Below are 17,857 nucleotides of genomic sequence, written 5' to 3' on the forward strand. Positions count from 1 at the left end.
CTTCAGTCATTTACTATCGGCTATTTTGAACTCCCACTATTTCAAACTGTTTTTTCTCAGCTGTAATAATTAACACCAAAAGGATGATTTGTAAGAGACCCCACAAAACACCTTGTAAATTAAAAGAAATGGATAACCTTAATCAGAAGCCCATCACTCCTGGCTTGATTAACAAAAAAAGAGTGGCTGCATGATTCTATGAACAGGTGAACAGTTTTTTAAATAAAAATCATTGTATCACGGTGTATCGATCACCCAATACTTTTTACCAGCTTTGTTGTGCGGCAGACACAGGGCTCGAAAAAACTTGAATTCCAACTTGCTCTTGGGACAAGTATCTCTTAAAGTTTGCTTGCCCATGGCAAGTCTTAGTTTGCCCTTTTAATGATTTAGTTGACGGATGACTTGCTTGGTCTCTTGCCCATTGGGCAAGTGCGAGTGTAAAGTTACTTGCCCAGAAGGAAAATCTACTTGTCCGGGGCAATGGGACGGCACTTTTTTCGAGCCCTGAGACAGTGATGCCCGTATACAGGCACTTTTGTGACGCTAAGAGTGCTTGTGTTTCCAATAAATGTATGGCCATTTTAGTTTACATACTGGCCATGCATTGCCTCTCGACTATCCTGAAGCTTTGACGCCTCCTTGCGACCCTTTGAGTCCACTGTTTGACGATAATGATGACCATCTGGTGACTTTATTTAAAAATAACTACAACTTTATTATGCGGTGTATTAATATTCATTGTATGGGAAGCATTAAATACTGTGACGACAAATAACATACAAGGGCAAATTTACGGCCTACTTATGGCTACTTGTTGTACATTATTAACAACGCGAAATTGTGGCACTAGTTAGTAAACAAACATTTATTCAGGGTAGCACATTCAGTAACGTGGCTACTCTGCAGAGGAGTGCTGCTAATAGAAAATACCAATTTGCCTCAGGACTCATCATCAATTATGGCTCCTGTTTGTCTCTAATATAGCAACCAAAATAATGAAAAATGTAAAAACAAACTACTAATAGCTAAAACAGACAAAAAAAAACTAAGAAACATTACAGACATCACATAAACGTGTATTAAATATATGAATTACCTGAAGTACTTAAATAGTGCACTTGAATAGAATTCAAGTAGAAGAGAAAAGAGATTCCGCTTTTACAGGTAATATATAAAAAATAGGCCGAGCCTGGAAATCTAGCGTTACATAAACCAAGAAAACGTCCCTTATAACCTAAAACCCAAATACTCCGGCGTTCTTCAATGGCGATCCATAAACCTGATTCGTACTGGTCTGTCAGGTACTAAAAAATATTTACACGTTGTACCAACTGATTCTTCATGGTATTCCAATGAAAATCGCTGAACAAGCTGCGATGAAAAAGAAAAACCTCTGTTAATAGAAATGACTTGAAAAACAACAAAAGGAGGATTGTGTTGGCACCGTGGATATTGTACACTGTAGTTTTTTTTCTCTTCACTAGCGTCGAAGTCGGAGTCGAAGTCGTAAGAGAGCTTACGACCTAGTGGAAATCGAAGATCGGAGTCGTAAGCGGAGTCATAAGCTCGACGGAATCGGAGTCAGAAGAATCAGAACGTTTCCCTTTCTTACGACTGCGTTTACGACTCCGTCGTTTATGATTCAGTGAAAACTAGATTGTCGGAGTCGGAAGTAGAAACGGAAGAATCAACCAATCACAAGGCCCGGAAACAAACATTGTGATTGGTTTATTCTACCGCTCCTGCTTCCGACTCCGACAATCTAGTTTTCACTAGATCGTAAGCGACGGAGTCATAAGCGGTTAGGGTGTTCTGCTTCCGACTCCGTCAATTTGATCAGTTTCACTAGATCGTATCACTCTACGCTTCTGATTACGACTCCGACTACGACTTTGGCGCTAATGAAAATCAGCCTTAAAGAGTACGTGGATCCAGGGACTAATTAAGAATAGACTTACACAAGAGACTATGTTAAGAGATTTGATGATGCGAGACTGTGATCTAGATCATAGTCTCTCGATGCTTAACACTAGATCATAGTCTCTCGCATAACATGACTATCTCGGATTTGCAAATTAACTGGTCATTTGCCAGTGGAACGTTCCTTTCGTGTCAAGGTAACCAAAACGATGAGCCGGTTTCCGGTGAAGCTTTTACTTTTAACACAGTGTGAGAGTACTGCACAAGCCCACAGATGCTCGTGCTCTATATCAAAACATAAAGATTGGACCAAAAATTCCGGTTTGAATATCAAGAAATTTTCACCGGCGAATGGAACATTATTTTCCGGAATTTCCGAGAAAGAGGACAACCTCGCGAATAATAACTAGCTATAACTAAATTTTCGAAAGTTTCTAACCAAGGATTTCTGTTCCATTTTATTTTGCGCCCAGGGTTTCCGGAAATTTCGATAATTCTCGGATTTCCAAGGCTTTTTCAGAAAACTTCGGCACCATTTGCCCCCATGTCAATAGTTTTGGAATGTTTGGTCCAATCGGAAAGCCCTCAGCATCTCTGTATATATGATCAGTAAACTGAAGATCCCTTCTGCTGGTTATCATCATTTCAGTGGTATTGCAGTTATTGAAGCCGGGATGATTCAAAGAGGAATGTTCTGGAAGGATAATATTACCAGTGCTTTACCTTTGCTGACAGCAGGTACATTGCAGCTTCAGCGATACGCCGGCCTGAAATAAAAACAACATGACATCACAAATAACGATAATGACCTGATGTAGAACTGCTTTGACAAACAAAAAGATGTATACTGTGCAGTAACATAGGCGCTGGAAACAATTTTCGTTTGGTTTTCGCTAGTGCCCAGCATACGCAGATGCCGAGGCAGTAAGATGTTGATAATGGTAAGAAAACTTCCTAACGGCGCTCCTTAACATCCGGGTCCAGGTGCTAGAACAGCAGCCAATTGCGTCTTTACATTTGCTTGCGTCATTTTTGCTTGTGTCATAATTCATGAGGTATGCAGTCTTATAACATACCGTAAGATCCCACGTTAAAGTCCCCCCCCCCCGGTTATAAGCCCTCCTGGATAGAAGCCGCCCTTCTGTTCGCTAACAAAGATATTATTCCGGATATACCCCCCCCCCCCCCCACGGATATAAGCCCATCTAATGTATAAGTGCGTTCCTTTTGTGTTTCTATACAAACAATAATAATAGTTTAATAGGGTAATAGGTGTAAATCTTATGGTATGTTAACTTTAATTCGTTTCTCAGATAAGTTTTATCTCGTCGTTCCGAAACATTTTTTCTATTCCGCTTATATGCCCCCCACCCCCCCCCCCTACGATATAAGCCCTCCATTTCTATGCCCACCCAAAACCCCTTATGAAGTTGTATAAGCCCAGGGCTTTAAGGTGGGGTTTTACGGTATTCAAGCTAGATCTACACTGCATCTCGGGTTTGCATAACTGTCTGGAACTATCCTAACTCCCCTCGTGTTTAGATGAGACTATGTAAATACTCGCCAATGCACATTCGTGGTCCCACTCCCCATGGGAGAATAGCAAAAGGCTGGATCTTGCCCATGTCCTCATTCAGCCAACGCTCAGGTTTAAAGTCATCAGGGTCTTTGAACAGGCTTTCTGAGTATCCAGTCATATAATCTGGATATTTAACAGCAGTCTGAAAAACAAAATTAAAAGTTATCATGTCATTTATACCTAATTAACAATTAGATTATGAGCTCGAGATTTATGGATCTTCCCCAGTTTTACTACTTTTCTTCGTCATGATAAAAAATTTTATTTCTTTTACAAGGTTTTGCTCAACCGTTTTCAATTTAACTTCTTGATGATCAGTGTGAAACTCAACGTTATTGACTTTATAGTGACATTAATTGGTAACATTCTGTGTCTTTTTGCAGTTTCGGGATGGCAATGCCCATATATTTACAATCTGCTTTTTTTCAGCCATTTTTCATACAGAACTTTCGCCTACAACCCAAAAGTTTGAAGCTTAGCGACACTTCCTGCATTCATTTTCCACATAAGGTCAAACAAACATAGGTATAATGACTGATAACCACGATTCAGGAACCAATAAGAAAGCTGGAAATACATTTTCCGAGGTTGAAAATTTAATAAATGGACATAAGCTTTAATAGATATCTTCACTGACTTCATTCATCGAAATTGTTTCAAGTACTGATTTTTCAAATTGCTTGGCTAAAAAGGTGGCCAATCTAACTAGTTTAATATCATGTCATAGAGCAGATCACTCATCTGCCCAATTGCTGGAAGGTATTTAAGCACTTTAACATTACGTGATACACTTACACCTGCTGGAACTTGATAACCAGATAAAACCACATCCTGAGTAACAACACGGGACCAACCAGCAGAAATAGAATGCAGTCTGCAGCCAAATGAAAATCAAACATACAGGTGTGATAGACAAAATGAAATGGTTATAATTAAGATAAATGATGTGTTATAATTTGTAATTTTTGTGACATTATAGCTTTAGAAGTAGTTTATTTTGCTAAAATGCCAAGAAAGGTGGATGGTTACAATACAATCTGACATAATATTAAGGGAAATGTAGTTTGAAGAATTTCTAAGAATGCAACAGATTGTACATAAAGTAAAATTAAAGCCCCAGAACTGAGTGCTTTTCAAATGACATTTAAAACTCGGGCAACCCTAATAAACGGAACCCAGAATCTAAAACCAGTAACCAGGAACCAGATTATTGATACTGAGAATGACCACACAAGCCTGCAAATAATTTTTGTCTATAGGCTGGTCATCTGTCAGGACAAAGACAAGTTTTGACCTGACAAAAAGCCAGTCTGGTCGGACAAAAAAAAAATTTTTGTCATCAGAAATTAAAGAGAGACATTTGAGACATTTTGGTATTTCAGTGTAGACTCTTCGCCAAAATATTGGTTGCAAATTCGAATAGCTTAAAAGTCAACTGAGTGTAAAATCGCTACTAGCACCAGCAAGGGGACCTTTACATTACGTCTGGTATTAATTTAACTGTTGAAAATTGACAAATTTACAAACGTTTACACCCCTAGTCACACAAGCGTTTCCAATGTAACAAGTTTCCCACGACGTCTAGGGACTGAACGGGAAAAGGGATGAAACAATATAATCTCCCGCGTGGACAGCTTGTCAGTATAAACCCTCACAATAACATTCAGAGACTTGAAAATTGGCTGAAATGAATTCTTCGACCTTTTCTGAAAGCAAGTTTCTTCTGAAAGCTTTCGGGGTCAATTGAATAAAAAATTTGCGTAATTATTTAAAATGTGGAATTGGAGGCGGTCGTGACTATAAAGCGTGACCAATTTGTACATTCACGCTTTTCACAAAAACATGTCTGTGGTACGGAAACTATACTTCAACCACACTGGCAGACGTAAAAAAACTATAAAAGGTTAAAAATTAAACTGAGGTTTGATCATACGGACTAGAAAAACATTTGGTTACGTTTTAGAGGTTTTAAAGTTTTTGAAAGCGATTGCATTCAGATAAACGAATCGTGAGTATTTGGGCTGTGTATTCAATCTCCATAATATCTTTAATCGGGTCAATGTATTACAACTGAAAATTAATTCCACAACACTTGGTGGTAACAAACAACGAGTGATTACATAAGACCTCAGTTCTAAGTAGTTTTTCAGACGAACGTGATTCAGACTAAATGGGGCTTCACGATCTTTCACAACGCCATCGCAAAATGCGTAAATTAACACGCAGGAATAGTTGTCGAGTGGAGTGTTGCCCGCGTCTTCCAACAGTGGCGGCGGCGAGAAAGGTAGGTTTGGCTGCCTCGAGAGACGGTCGCTTTATTTTCCCATTTGTAGCACCTAAAATACACAGAAACTCTTTTATAAAGTTAAAAAATGTTTTTTTACACGTCCCTTTGTATTTTTTTTTTTGCAAATATTTGATATTTCGTTTGCTTTACCGCGAAAATCTCACTTCACATTGGAGGTGTGAGTGAAGAAGAAAGATGGCAAGCGAAGGTGAGAAAAGCAAAAGAAATCGGTGAGTTTCCTGGATTCACATTGTTCCGAGTGATGTTCACGTCTTGTAGACTTTAAAACTTTAGATTGCAAGTACTTGCTGGTACAAAATGCTATTTTGTTCTTCCAATTTGTCTCTATAACTTTGGAATATTTCCGAAAGGTGAATCGATAGACAAGACCTGTTTTTAATAAGCTTTTGTTTTCTCTCATCTAGCTCGATCATGGAATGGACAGAAGCACATGATTTGATCCTAGCGAAAGAAGTCAGAGCTTCAGAACCATAGATCTTCAAACCAAGGACTGTAGATCGAGGAAAAGTATGGAATGCCATCACGGATCGTCTGAATGACGAAACCTCCGTGAAGTTTCAGGTGAAGCGGAAAAACGTACAGGAACATTTCAAACTACTACTGGACAAATTCAAGGCGAAACGAAAACATCACGGTCAGGCGAAACTGAGTGGAGTTGACATCGAAGATAGCGAGATGGATATTCTGATGGAAGAAATATCAGAAAAATGGGAGGAGGCAGAGGCCAGTGACCTTGGTTGCACTAGTAAAGAAAAGGCTGATTCAGTCTTCGTAAGGAAAGTAAAGATTTTTCGACGTGTGTAGATCCCTCAGCAACAGAAATTCATCCTCGTCTATGATGTCCTCAAAGCATGCAACAGCTAGAACGTCTCGGACTTCTCGAAAAGTTGCCATTATGCTCGTAAAATCCACGAACAAAGTCAAATTGGACCACTGAAAACGAAAGCAAAACAGCCGTTGCTCGCCGCCGCTTCTACGAAATAAAAGCTTAATATTCTAATTTCGCGCCAAGAGGAGGCGGTCTCAACCCAACTCCCGCGCGGCCATCGCCGCCTCCACCTAACCGCCTCAAGTGTTTGCTTAAGGTCTCTATTTACAACAAGAACTGTCAGAACTGGTGCCTGTGCTTTGGCCACTGACGGAAAAAGTTCAAGTGTAATTCTCATTCCCGCTAGCATGAAGCACCGCCTGTTATGTACAAAGATCTGATAAAATTTCCCTGTTTATGGTCACCTAAACAATAAAGATTTTAGTTTAATAATTGAAAAATGCTAATATCTCTCACACTTGCTGCTCTAGTTAAAACTCGGTTAAAGAGTGAAATCCTTCCAATTCTATTGAGACTTGATGATTATCAATTTTTGTATGACGTTTTATTTTTCTACCGAACAAAATCGAACCAATTGCGTCGATTCAGTTCAATTGGGTTCGGTAATCGAACTTAATTGAACTCACCGAAAAGTTCCAGTTCCATTGTGTTCGGTTACCGAACCAATCGAACTCCAATCGAACGATTAAGTTCGATTGAGTTTGATTGATTTTTGGTTCGGTTTCGTTCGATTGACTATGCTGGGAAAAAAAAGGGGTAGCATGACATGGCATCCTGCTTTATAGACCCACTTAGATTAGTAATTCGTTTACCTCAAAGATTCTTTAATGCAAGCCTTGACATATTTCAACTTTGAAAAAGTCATGGGAGTAAAATCACCATGAGGACCAATCAGACTGCTGACCTCTTCATACATCTTCTCCTGCACCTCTGGATGACATGCCAGATCATAAAGTAACCACAAAGAAATGGTGGATGTCTTAAATGAAAACAGAATTAACATTGTTAAATCACAATCACACAGGACAGTTAAGGCATACTAAAAATCCAAAAACAATAGTGTTTTGTAAACCTTTGTTAACTCAAAAGGATTTATATTGATATGATTATTATATTGAAAAGAACTTCTATCTTGAGCTGTAGCTAGCATGAGCCAAGACCATGCACTCAGCCTTATCCCAAAATATTTAAAGAATAGAGGATATTACATGGCCATGTGGGGATACAAAATTTCTCTTCCAGTCCTTCCAGTGTTGTAATATTTTTCAAGACCAGAGTAGAAACTTCATATTCCAATGAATGGATGAAAGACTTTATTTGAGTACCAAAGGGTGTTCATAGCTTTAACAAAACTAATAATCGGGTGCTACACTGTTTACACATTAAAATATATCTTTTAGCTACTATAAAATGCCGATGAAATAACAAACCATTTCACTTTCACTGTAAAGGGGGCAATTTATTAGAATACGTAACCATATTTGAAATATTTGTTTATTTATTTACAGTGTCCCCAATTAGCACATTAGTGCTAAATACATCGACACTTAAATAAAGTGATTATTATAATTATTATAACAACAGTGATCTTAACACATATAAAGTTAACATGTCATTTTCACATGGCTCAAATTTTTCAGCAGGCAGTGGGTACGCAGGAAATCACAGTTTTTGAGTCACTGCAGGTGTAAGACTCACACTTAAGGTATGTGAGTTGGCAGGAATGAAGTAGTAATCTCTTATCCCAGCTCCTTAAATTAAATGACTTAACAAAATAAGGGCACTGCTTACTGTATTTATTCCTGCTCGAAGCATGTCCAGAGAATTCAAGTTTATCTCCTGCGGTGTTAACTTTCTCTTGGTCAAGAGATAACTCAGCAAGGACTCACCTTACAAAAGCAAATTATTGCAATTATCCAATATTTTTTATAATACTGAGCAGGAAATTAGGAAATATATAGTTACACTAAGAAATCAGGTCTTCATATTATCATTAAAACGATGTTTTGAAGTTGCACGTACCTAACACATCAGCCACCTTTCAAAACACTATGATGTGATTGCATAGATCAGGTCATTATTTTAAGGATACCATGTGTTATTTAGTAACTTACATTCTGTTCATGTTACTATTGGGCTATAATTAAGGCCTGAAATTATTTAGGCCCAAGTAAGGTCTGAATACAGGCGGTCAGTGTAAAATGCAGACTTCGGACTGCAAACTGCAGACTGCAGACTGCAGATTGCAGAAATGGGGTAAACTGCAGACAAAGAATAAAATGCAGACTGTAGGCTGTAGGCTGATATAACTGAATCATGTTACCATTTCTATCATTGAGAGCTTAACCATAAACAGGCTAACCAGAGAGTTTTTCAGGCTAACCTGAGTAATATTCAGGCTAACTTTCACTACGAGTAGTCTGAGTAAAACTGTTTATGGTTAGCATTCAATAATGCATTAACACGATTTAAACTTAAAAAGTCTGTAGTCAGCAGTCTGCATGCATTTTACCCTCAGTCTGCATTTTACCCCCGGTCTGCATTCTGCAGTCCATAATCCACAGTCCACAGTCTTGAAATTATTCAGTCGGAATTCAGGCCTGAACTGCATCCAACCAAAAATATGGTTCTTTTAGCAAACCTGATAAATGTATGTAGGCTTTTGTCGGGCTCTGCTCAGGCCTCAGTCAGGCAATTCAGGTCTGATTCTGGCCTGAATATAGCTTAAGCTGGTCTGAAAATTTTGTACGTGTAGCTATTCATTTCAGTCTTTATTAATATAATATTTTGCTATTTTCTTGTTTGAATAAATATATACCTAATACTTGATCCAGTCCTCTGAGAAAAATATATGTATCTGTCCATGGAGGCCCATGCTGCATTCATTTACACGATCAGATGCTCCTCTGTACAGCTGTTAAGCTTGAATCTCACTTGTCATTCATGTAGACTTTATCTCTTTTGCAGAAAATACAATTTACTGACCATGGGACAGTATGACACATCTTTTTTTTTTTCTCTCAAGGCCACATTTCACTTTGAAAATATATCTATTCAATAATAATTATTAAACATAACTTGGAAAGTAATGTTGTTAGTACCTTGATTTTCTACAAATTCTTCCTCCCCATTTACACTGAGCTCCTTAACCTTCTGGTTCACGATCTTCTGGCCAATTTCTATAGCATTATCTTCAGTTTGGCAGAATTCTCTGTATGTTGTTGAACTGAGCCCAAACCTAAGAAGAAGGCCCTCCCAGAGTCCACCGAATCTCTCCAAGAAAGGAAAAAACTTGCAGGTCTCTTCAAGCATTTTGAGAGTTTCCTTGTTAGGTGGGTCATCATACAAACCAATCCTAACATCAAGTGTCACTGCACCTAGAACTATAAGATTAAAAGTAAGAAATAGTATGTAGTATTAGACAACACCCTGTAAGAAAACACAGGCTAAAATCCCTGTTTCTTTTCCTCTTAGTCTTTCTTAAAAGAAATAGAAATCAATTTTGGATAGCAAAGAAATCTCCTTTCAATTCATACTTTACAGCAATGGGGAGAGAATGTCTGTCCAGTTATGGGTTACCAGTGTGTTTTTTTCTTAAATTATGCTGTTTATGCTGGATACCTTAGAGAGATGTGTACATTAATTTTAATGGCAGAATTAGTTAATTTATCCACTTTTAGTTTGTAAAACCTTAATATGTTATTAGAATTTTAGATGACATGTATTTATTTATCGTGTATATACTTTGTACAAAGTTTTCAACTTAAAAATTAAATTAAATTCAGCTTAATTTAATTTGTTATGCACGAATCCAGTAAAGCTACTGAGCTTTAATTTTTTATCATGCTTAAATAAAAGTTGTCTGTCTGTTTGTCTGTCTACCATTACAAGAAGATTGAGAAAACAACTTGAAGTGCTATACTACATGATGAAAATCGCATCTTTCCTATCTAAGCCATTTTAAAACATAGACAAGTAGTCTGTACGAGAAGAATGCTGTTTACTATTTTTACTATTTTAAAATATGCAAATTGGCCAAGTGAAGTCGTCATAATTTCAACCAAATTTTGATCAAATATGATGAACAAAGATATATCAGCCAATGTGTAGCACAAATGTTTGATTCTTTAAGGTAAGATTCTACTAAAGATGCTCCACAATATGAGCTTAATATTTTTGTTCCCATGGCAACATACTAGGCTCCAGACCTCCCCAATATTAAAGGCTTTTCTTGCCACCTTTAAGGTGGCTCAGAGTATTGATATTTGCTCATGGCCAGTGCCTCATCTGCATCCTGATCCAGGAAGCATATATGTGTTGGGTCACGTTCATGGCCTTGTTCAATGTTTTCAAGCTGAAAATCATTAAAATATTAAAATCAGTTGGTGAAGACTGGAAAAGAGTGGGTTGCCATGGGAACAGAACTTTTTATAGCAATGGACATGTTGCATGTAGAACTAGTGGCCTAACAAGTTTCAATGGTGTCCGCGGCAGATATCTTTATTTATATACTTGATGTAATGTTTGGTTGAGTGTATATGATGTCATCAGTCCTCTCATTTGCATATTCTACACATTTTTCTTTCAACCAAAACCAATGCAGATAGTTGCAAATGGTAAACAGCATTTTTGATCTTTCGTGGAATTCAATGCAAATAAACCTAGAAAATCAAGGGGTAAAAATTTGATCATTGAGTAGTGCTTTAAAGAACTTACATTCAGCAACATATTTAGGAATTTCTCCTTCAAGGTCAGGCATTTCTCCATTCAAACCCCTTAACGTCATCATGTGGTCAACAGCGTCTCTTGCAACACTGCTTAACTTTTCAAGATTTTCTAGAATATCTCCCGGACGTAACATCTTAGGTGCTAGGACCTTATGGAGTTTGTTCCACTCTTCATTCTCTCTATAATAAAATAATTATATGTTTTCACAATAGTCAGGTACTTGCAGCTACATGTAAAAGTTTGTATATGTAAAAACTCAGGTTTTCCATTTCCCATTTGTCTGATACCTTTGAGATAAGTATGTGACTTGATAAAGTGAAGCCTGAAAAGACATACTGATCAGTCTTATAGTGACTCAGGTACCCAAGACAACCCTCCCCCTGAGGCAACTTTATGAAGCATTTGTATGTGAAAATGTTGTCTCTGTAGTCCGAGTCAAAGTTGACCCCCCATGATTATTCATAACCCTCATTGAATAATCAAATGTGCAAATATCCCTTTTTTTAGCTTTCCTCGGTCATTCAATCAAAGTGGGAGTTGTGGAGTTAATTTTCACTTCTTTGATACAAATTTCTGCTTCAAATCCTAAATCTAGACATTTTATGACACTTGCCACGCCAAGAATTGTCTCGGTTAGGCAAGCCAAAGTGTTTATATGAAGAAAAGTTGTCCCATCTGCCAGGGTTACCCTACCTGCCAAGGCGAGACAACTCACCCACCTGAGTTGTCTCACCCCCCAAGACGGGTTCACAATCCTCTTGTAAACAGTTGGTTGAATTTTGCAAAGAAATATTAAGAGAAGGTAACCTGGGGGGAGGGTAACCTGGGGGGAGGGTTGTCTCGGGTGACCAAGACCACATAAATAAGGCCTAAGGCAACTCAGACAGTATAAAATGGCTGCAAACTATGATGACTCCACCAGATGAAACATGTGATTGTTTCAAGATACCAAGAACACTCCAATAGTTTCCAATGGGTTTCCTGGACCCTGACCATAGGGACTATTAGAATATAAAACAAGCTACTTAAAATCTTTGTGCCTTCCAGTTTGTCAAGGCTTAATGGCACGGGCCCCTGCAATACAACAGCATCAACGAGTTTTACTAATATGCAAGCCAGCGAGCCATGTGAGTCATGTGAGTCAGGGTGCAAGCCATGCGAGTCAGGTGCGTCATGAAAAATGAAAAATGAAAAATAAAAAAAATTAATAAAATAAAAAAAATAGTATTTATATAAGATATATTGTACCATACTTAAAACAAAATATTTCAGCACTCTGCAAAGCAAGATACTCACCTTGCTAGTATGTAACTAACTAAATAAAATAAACCTAAAAAATACTCAAGAGAGTAAGTCAGTTCGAGTTATACAATGGATTCCCAATTTCACTAACCTCTCAGAGAAACGAAAAATGGTTTGAGATATATAGGGATGTGGATAAATTTCTCCTAACTTTTTTTGGCTCTCTTTTGCTAATGGGACCAAAAGATTGCTTCAAGTAATAGAAGGTTTAAAGAAATCGGGGGCTCCAAAAAATTGGGTTTCTACTGTGAGTAGCGGCAACAATAACAAGAACACAAAGAACAACAAAGAATGTCTCTGTCTCCACTGCACTCTGAAGACTACAGAGAATGCGTGACTTCGATAGCGTTATGTAATCTATACAATATTGATGTCATCTGAACCTTGATTATGCCAATGGGATAAATCGTTTTACTACCAACACACATCTGCGACGGTAGTTTTCTTCAAAATTTGCTCTCCTTTCAAAAAATAATATTCAAGATCTTAAAAAACTAAATCAATAAATCAATAAATAAATAACACAAAATAAATACGGTCACACACTTTAGAATATATTCACATTTTAGAATCATCTACAAATTAAAACTGTCACTACATGTAGCTAGCGTAACTTGTATCATGTATATACATGTATTAAAATACAGTATTAGTTTAAAATACAGTGTTATTTATATATATCTTATTAGATGTTTTGGTGCATAGTATCGCTGTATATTTTTACAAGTTGTGTCGTATTTTGTATTTTGAGTCAAAAGTACAAACAATGAGTAAAAATATAAAGCGTTATTTAATATTTTTTTCATGTTAAAACCATGGCTCGCATGGCTCGCACCCTAACTCGCATGACTCACATAGCTCGCACTGTAACTCAAACAACTCGCTGGCTTGCACATTAAGGCCCATTTACACAGACAATTTTTGTCGCGGCAACTCGATGCAATTTTTGTCGCGTTAAAGTTGCAACTTCAAAATCGCACGTGTAAACCAGGTGCGATTTTCAGTGCAATTTGTCGCCACGATATTCCAGGGGTTTCGAACATGTTTGAAACTTGATGCAATAATATTTTAGCGCGACAAAAATTGCATCGAGTTGCTGTGACAAAAGTCACCTGTGTAGACGGACCTTTAGGCAGACCCAGCATAAACAGGTGAACAGTGGCAGAATTGGTCCATCTAAGAATAACAGCTGGAAAATCCTGGAACCATTGGCAACCAACGTTTTGTTTCTTGTTTTGTCTCAATATATTGGCACGCGTTCGGGATGTGTGCTAATTCTCGAGTACTATTATAACCTTTATGAGGTCCCTAGCCTGACATAACGACAAAAACATTAAATATCCAGGCTGCTCTAGAATCATTATCACTTACAGTTGGACCAAGCTGACCAGAGACATGTTCTTGCTTTTGTAGTACTTCTCGATCGCCTTAAATTGTGGGATCACTCGTTTGGGATATTTTCCTTCAGCTTTGTAAACAGTTTCTGCATCTTTCGGGTCACTAATATACACGACAGTCTTTCCCATAATTGTCTCCTTGTATATGGGTCCATACTGCTGAAAATACGTCCTTCCGTGCATAATCAAGAACTCTTTCAAAGTGGTGGAGTTCTTGATATAATGAAGAGCTCTGCCGACAAATGGTAGCCCACTTGGACCTGGTATGTCGGCAAACGAACAACAATTGGTATTCCCACCATCACGCATTTTTCGTAATAACTGCAGTAACGTTCGGATAGGATCTAAAATCCAAGCGGCAATAACAATGAGTAGAGCTACGCAGATGAGATACAAGTCGACTTCCATTGCGTGCGTGAACTGAACTCGAATCACAACTTCAAGAATGCAGCTGATATAGTTGAGCCTGTGGGTTTTCACACCTAGATGTATATAGGCTTTCCTGCCGCCTAGGCTAGGAATGGACCTTATCAGGGTCGTTAATGAGGTGTGTGGGTTCACAATCGAAGAGGTCAATCGGGCGGGTCATGTCATTGTCATCGTGCACCATTATCATGTCGGGTGTATTGGACAACCCTCGGTTGTTGGTATCCAGGAGCACACGCACAACTGTAGGGCTTACAACCCCGGGGTTAAGTCAACAGAAAAACTGATCAAAACCAGAAAGACACATTTTTACCCATGCTGAGCGATTGTTCGACCGCCTAAGTTACACTTGCTCTGTGAAATTTGACCGCGCGTCCAGGATACCGCCTTTAGAAAGAAAAACAGGCAGCCCAAGCTTAATTGAACTGAACATAGGTCACGCAAGTTCAAGTAGCGGTCATGTCAAAATTATAAGACTTTGTATGGAATCGGAATATGGCGATCGGAATACTAGAAAGCCTTTTTGCTGTCTGTTCGCTTTTTCTGCTGATTTTTCTTCTTTTTGCAAAATGTCTTTTGAAAGCGAGTTACGATTTGTAGCGCTGGATCAGATCAGGGCGGAAAAAGGCCTGATCAGATTGTGCAAATTAGCCGTTGGTCGATCATCATAATTAATTAATTATTTATTATGCTTATCTTCTTCTTCTTCTGACAGTCTATTTTATATCTTTCGAACTTGAAAATGGTGTCATGACGACTCCGAAACGTGGTTCGTTCTTATCGCTAATTTTTGGTTGCTTGAAAAACATTAGTGTGTTTTTTTTACGAAAAGAGTAATTCCAGATTAACAACAACAACAACAATGCTTTATTTACTCTAGACACTTAATACACATTTGCAAAGAAAATTACACTGAATAACTTACAATAACTAAGGGAAAAGATATGTGCTGAAAGTCGATCCAGGGGGATAAATGAACCTTGCGGTTTCCGAGTTACTCCTCTGCCTTTTACTCGCAAAACAAAACAAGACCAAGGGAATGAAAGAGACAAGTAAGTTAAGTGCAAACAGAGGGTGACAGACCGAACTACATGAACAGTGGATATTCGATTAAGGTTAAGGTTAGTTCAAGTCAACAGTCATTTACTGGGAAAATCAGGGGTTTGCTCATAGAGCAGTTTGATTTCTCGCGGGATCATGACATTTTTGTGACTTCCTTTGACTTGAAAATACGTGCATGCAAACCCAGCTTACAACATTTCTCTGTGCAAACTGGTACAGTCATTCCAAACGCTTTTCAGGATGAAAATAATTAAATTGAATCTAAAACGCGTTTTTGTTGGATAGTCTTAGTAAAATCCGCCACCAACTCCTCTAATCGTATCAGTTACAATTTCCTCAAATGTGATTGGCGTATAAACTGCTGTATTTTGTTCTAGTTAACCTAATTAACCTAATTCACCCAGTGTAATAGGACAGTTGGCTGTAATTGGACACCTGTAATCGGACAGTTACATGGGCCAATCAGTTAAGTCCTCTCCACTAAATCCACCAATCACAACATTGATTACAATCACTACAGTAACCAATTCGAAATTTTACTTTGTAAAATTGTGGAGTGTCTCCGGTGACTGTTTAGAAAGAAACTTAACATCCATTTTGCAATATTTTAATTATGATATTAAAATGACTATTAAAAGCTCTTTTTCAAATGAAACTTTTCCGTTTGTGGGAAATTGTAATGGTTATGATTAATTGGTAACAGGACATCGTGTCGTCCAATTCTGTCTGCAATCATATACTCGTGATTCCCGCTTCGCGGTCGTCCGATTTTGTTAATCACTCGTATAATTACAGACCTAATTAGACTCCTGTTGCCATTATAAATATTGGTTATTTTCCGCTAAACGTCACATGACATGTCACGTGACCCGTCAGCACCGATTATTCTTTGCGCTGATCTGGTGCCATTGTCATGTACGTCTTTAGAACTATAACTAATAAATTATTTTTACCGACAAAATTCTAAGGCCTATCTTTTACCCTTTTGGGCCTAATGTGCTCTATACGTTTCTTGTTTGTTTGTTATTATTATTATTATTATTATTATTATTATTATTGTATTTTACCAGATACATGTAAGATTCGAGTTTTTGATGAACCACACGATGTTTTTGAAGTCCATTTTTTAATGAAAAAAGTACATGTTTCGGATGAGACATCATCCATCGTTAGTTGTACAGTGAGAAATAAAATGAAAATATGCAAATAAATAGTATAACAAAGTAAGATATTAACAAGAATAATTAAGGATGAAGGCGCGAACCAAAAAAGGGTAAAGCTATTTAAGCTAAGAAAGGAGACTAATTAGTATGAAAGGGATAAATAAAATGTTTATGGCTTCCTTGAGTTTTAATTGAAAGCTTGTGGAAGCAGAGTCGAGAATTTTAAAACAAATCTTCTGAACAAAGGGAGCGACAATTTTCAGAACTTCTCAGGTGTTTAAAGATGTGGGAATATTTGTCAGAGGAGAGCTGTCTCACCGACTTTTTTTAATTTGCTGACGACACGAATGCCGTATATGCTGACAAAAATCTTAAGTCCCTTGAGTCGACTGTAAATCAAGAACTCTGCAAGTTGTTCGATTGGTTAACGGCTAATAAATTAACCTTAAATATTAAAAAAACAAATTTTGTTATCTTTAGACCAGCTCAGAGAAAACTTACTTATCATCCCAAAATTATGATATTCGATAATGATCAACGAAAGAATGTGGCTCTAGAATGTAAAGAATTTGTGAGATATCTAGGTGTAATAATTGACAATAATCTTTCTTGGAAACATCATATTGATCATGTAGCTATTAAAATAAGCCGAACTGTAGGATTGATTTGTAAACTACGGCACTTTCTGCCAAGACAAACTCTTTTAACTATTTATAGATCCTTAGTTACTCCTTATTTAACTTGTGGTTTGGTGGCCTGGGGCCAAGCATATAAATCACACCTTGAAAAGCTTCTCAAGCTCCAAAAGCGAGCTCTTCGCTTTATTTATTTTTCTGAGCGAAATCAACATACGATTCCTTTATTTATTGATGCCAGTGTTTTACCGTTAAAATATTTGTATTATGAGCTTTTAGCTAACCTTATGTTTTAAAATAAGACACAGAAATGCTCCTGGAAACATTCAAGATCTCTTTCAAGACATTTCTGATATTCATTCTTACAATACTCGATCCTCTGTCTCAAATAATTTTTACACACAAAGTTCTAGACTCTCAATTCAAGTGAATTCATTTTCTAGAATCGGAACAAAAATTTGGAATGAAATGCCTATATATTTAAGAAAGCTTCCAAAAAATGTCT

At 37.5% G+C, this 17,857-nt stretch overlaps 1 protein-coding gene across 1 annotated transcript; it reads right to left on the minus strand.

Annotated features, from left to right (window-relative positions):
- Nucleotides 1-252: 252 nt before the first annotated feature.
- Nucleotides 253-15,039, minus strand: LOC145481659 (cytochrome P450 10-like). Its single transcript, XM_081460186.1, has 9 exons — nt 14,041-15,039; nt 11,356-11,546; nt 9,741-10,022; nt 8,431-8,528; nt 7,452-7,618; nt 4,298-4,376; nt 3,488-3,644; nt 2,647-2,690; nt 253-1,374 (listed from the first exon to the last, which is right to left on the minus strand). The coding sequence occupies exons 1-9, from the start codon at nt 14,472-14,474 to the stop codon at nt 1,264-1,266; spliced, it is 1,563 nt and encodes a 520-aa protein (XP_081316312.1). The 5' UTR covers nt 14,475-15,039; the 3' UTR covers nt 253-1,263.
- Nucleotides 15,040-17,857: the final 2,818 nt, after the last annotated feature.

Source organism: Orbicella franksi, chromosome 3, assembly GCF_964199315.1.
Source record: "Orbicella franksi chromosome 3, jaOrbFran1.1, whole genome shotgun sequence".
Classification (NCBI taxonomy): domain Eukaryota; kingdom Metazoa; phylum Cnidaria; class Anthozoa; order Scleractinia; family Merulinidae; genus Orbicella; species Orbicella franksi.

What these genes read in the sequence shown, in the direction of transcription:
- LOC145481659 (XM_081460186.1), bottom strand. Translation starts at nt 14,474, where the DNA reads ATGGAAGTCGACTTGTATCTCATCTGCGTAGCTCTACTCATTGTTATT. An exon ending in TCCTAAATATGTTGCTGAAT is followed by an intron (nt 10,023 to 11,355) that starts GTAAGTTCTTTA and finishes TTAATCTTATAG; the next exon opens with TTCTAGGTGCAGTGACACTT. An exon ending in TGCATTAAAGAATCTTTGAG is followed by an intron (nt 4,377 to 7,451) that starts GTAAACGAATTA and finishes ATTTGGCTGCAG; the next exon opens with ACTGCATTCTATTTCTGCTG.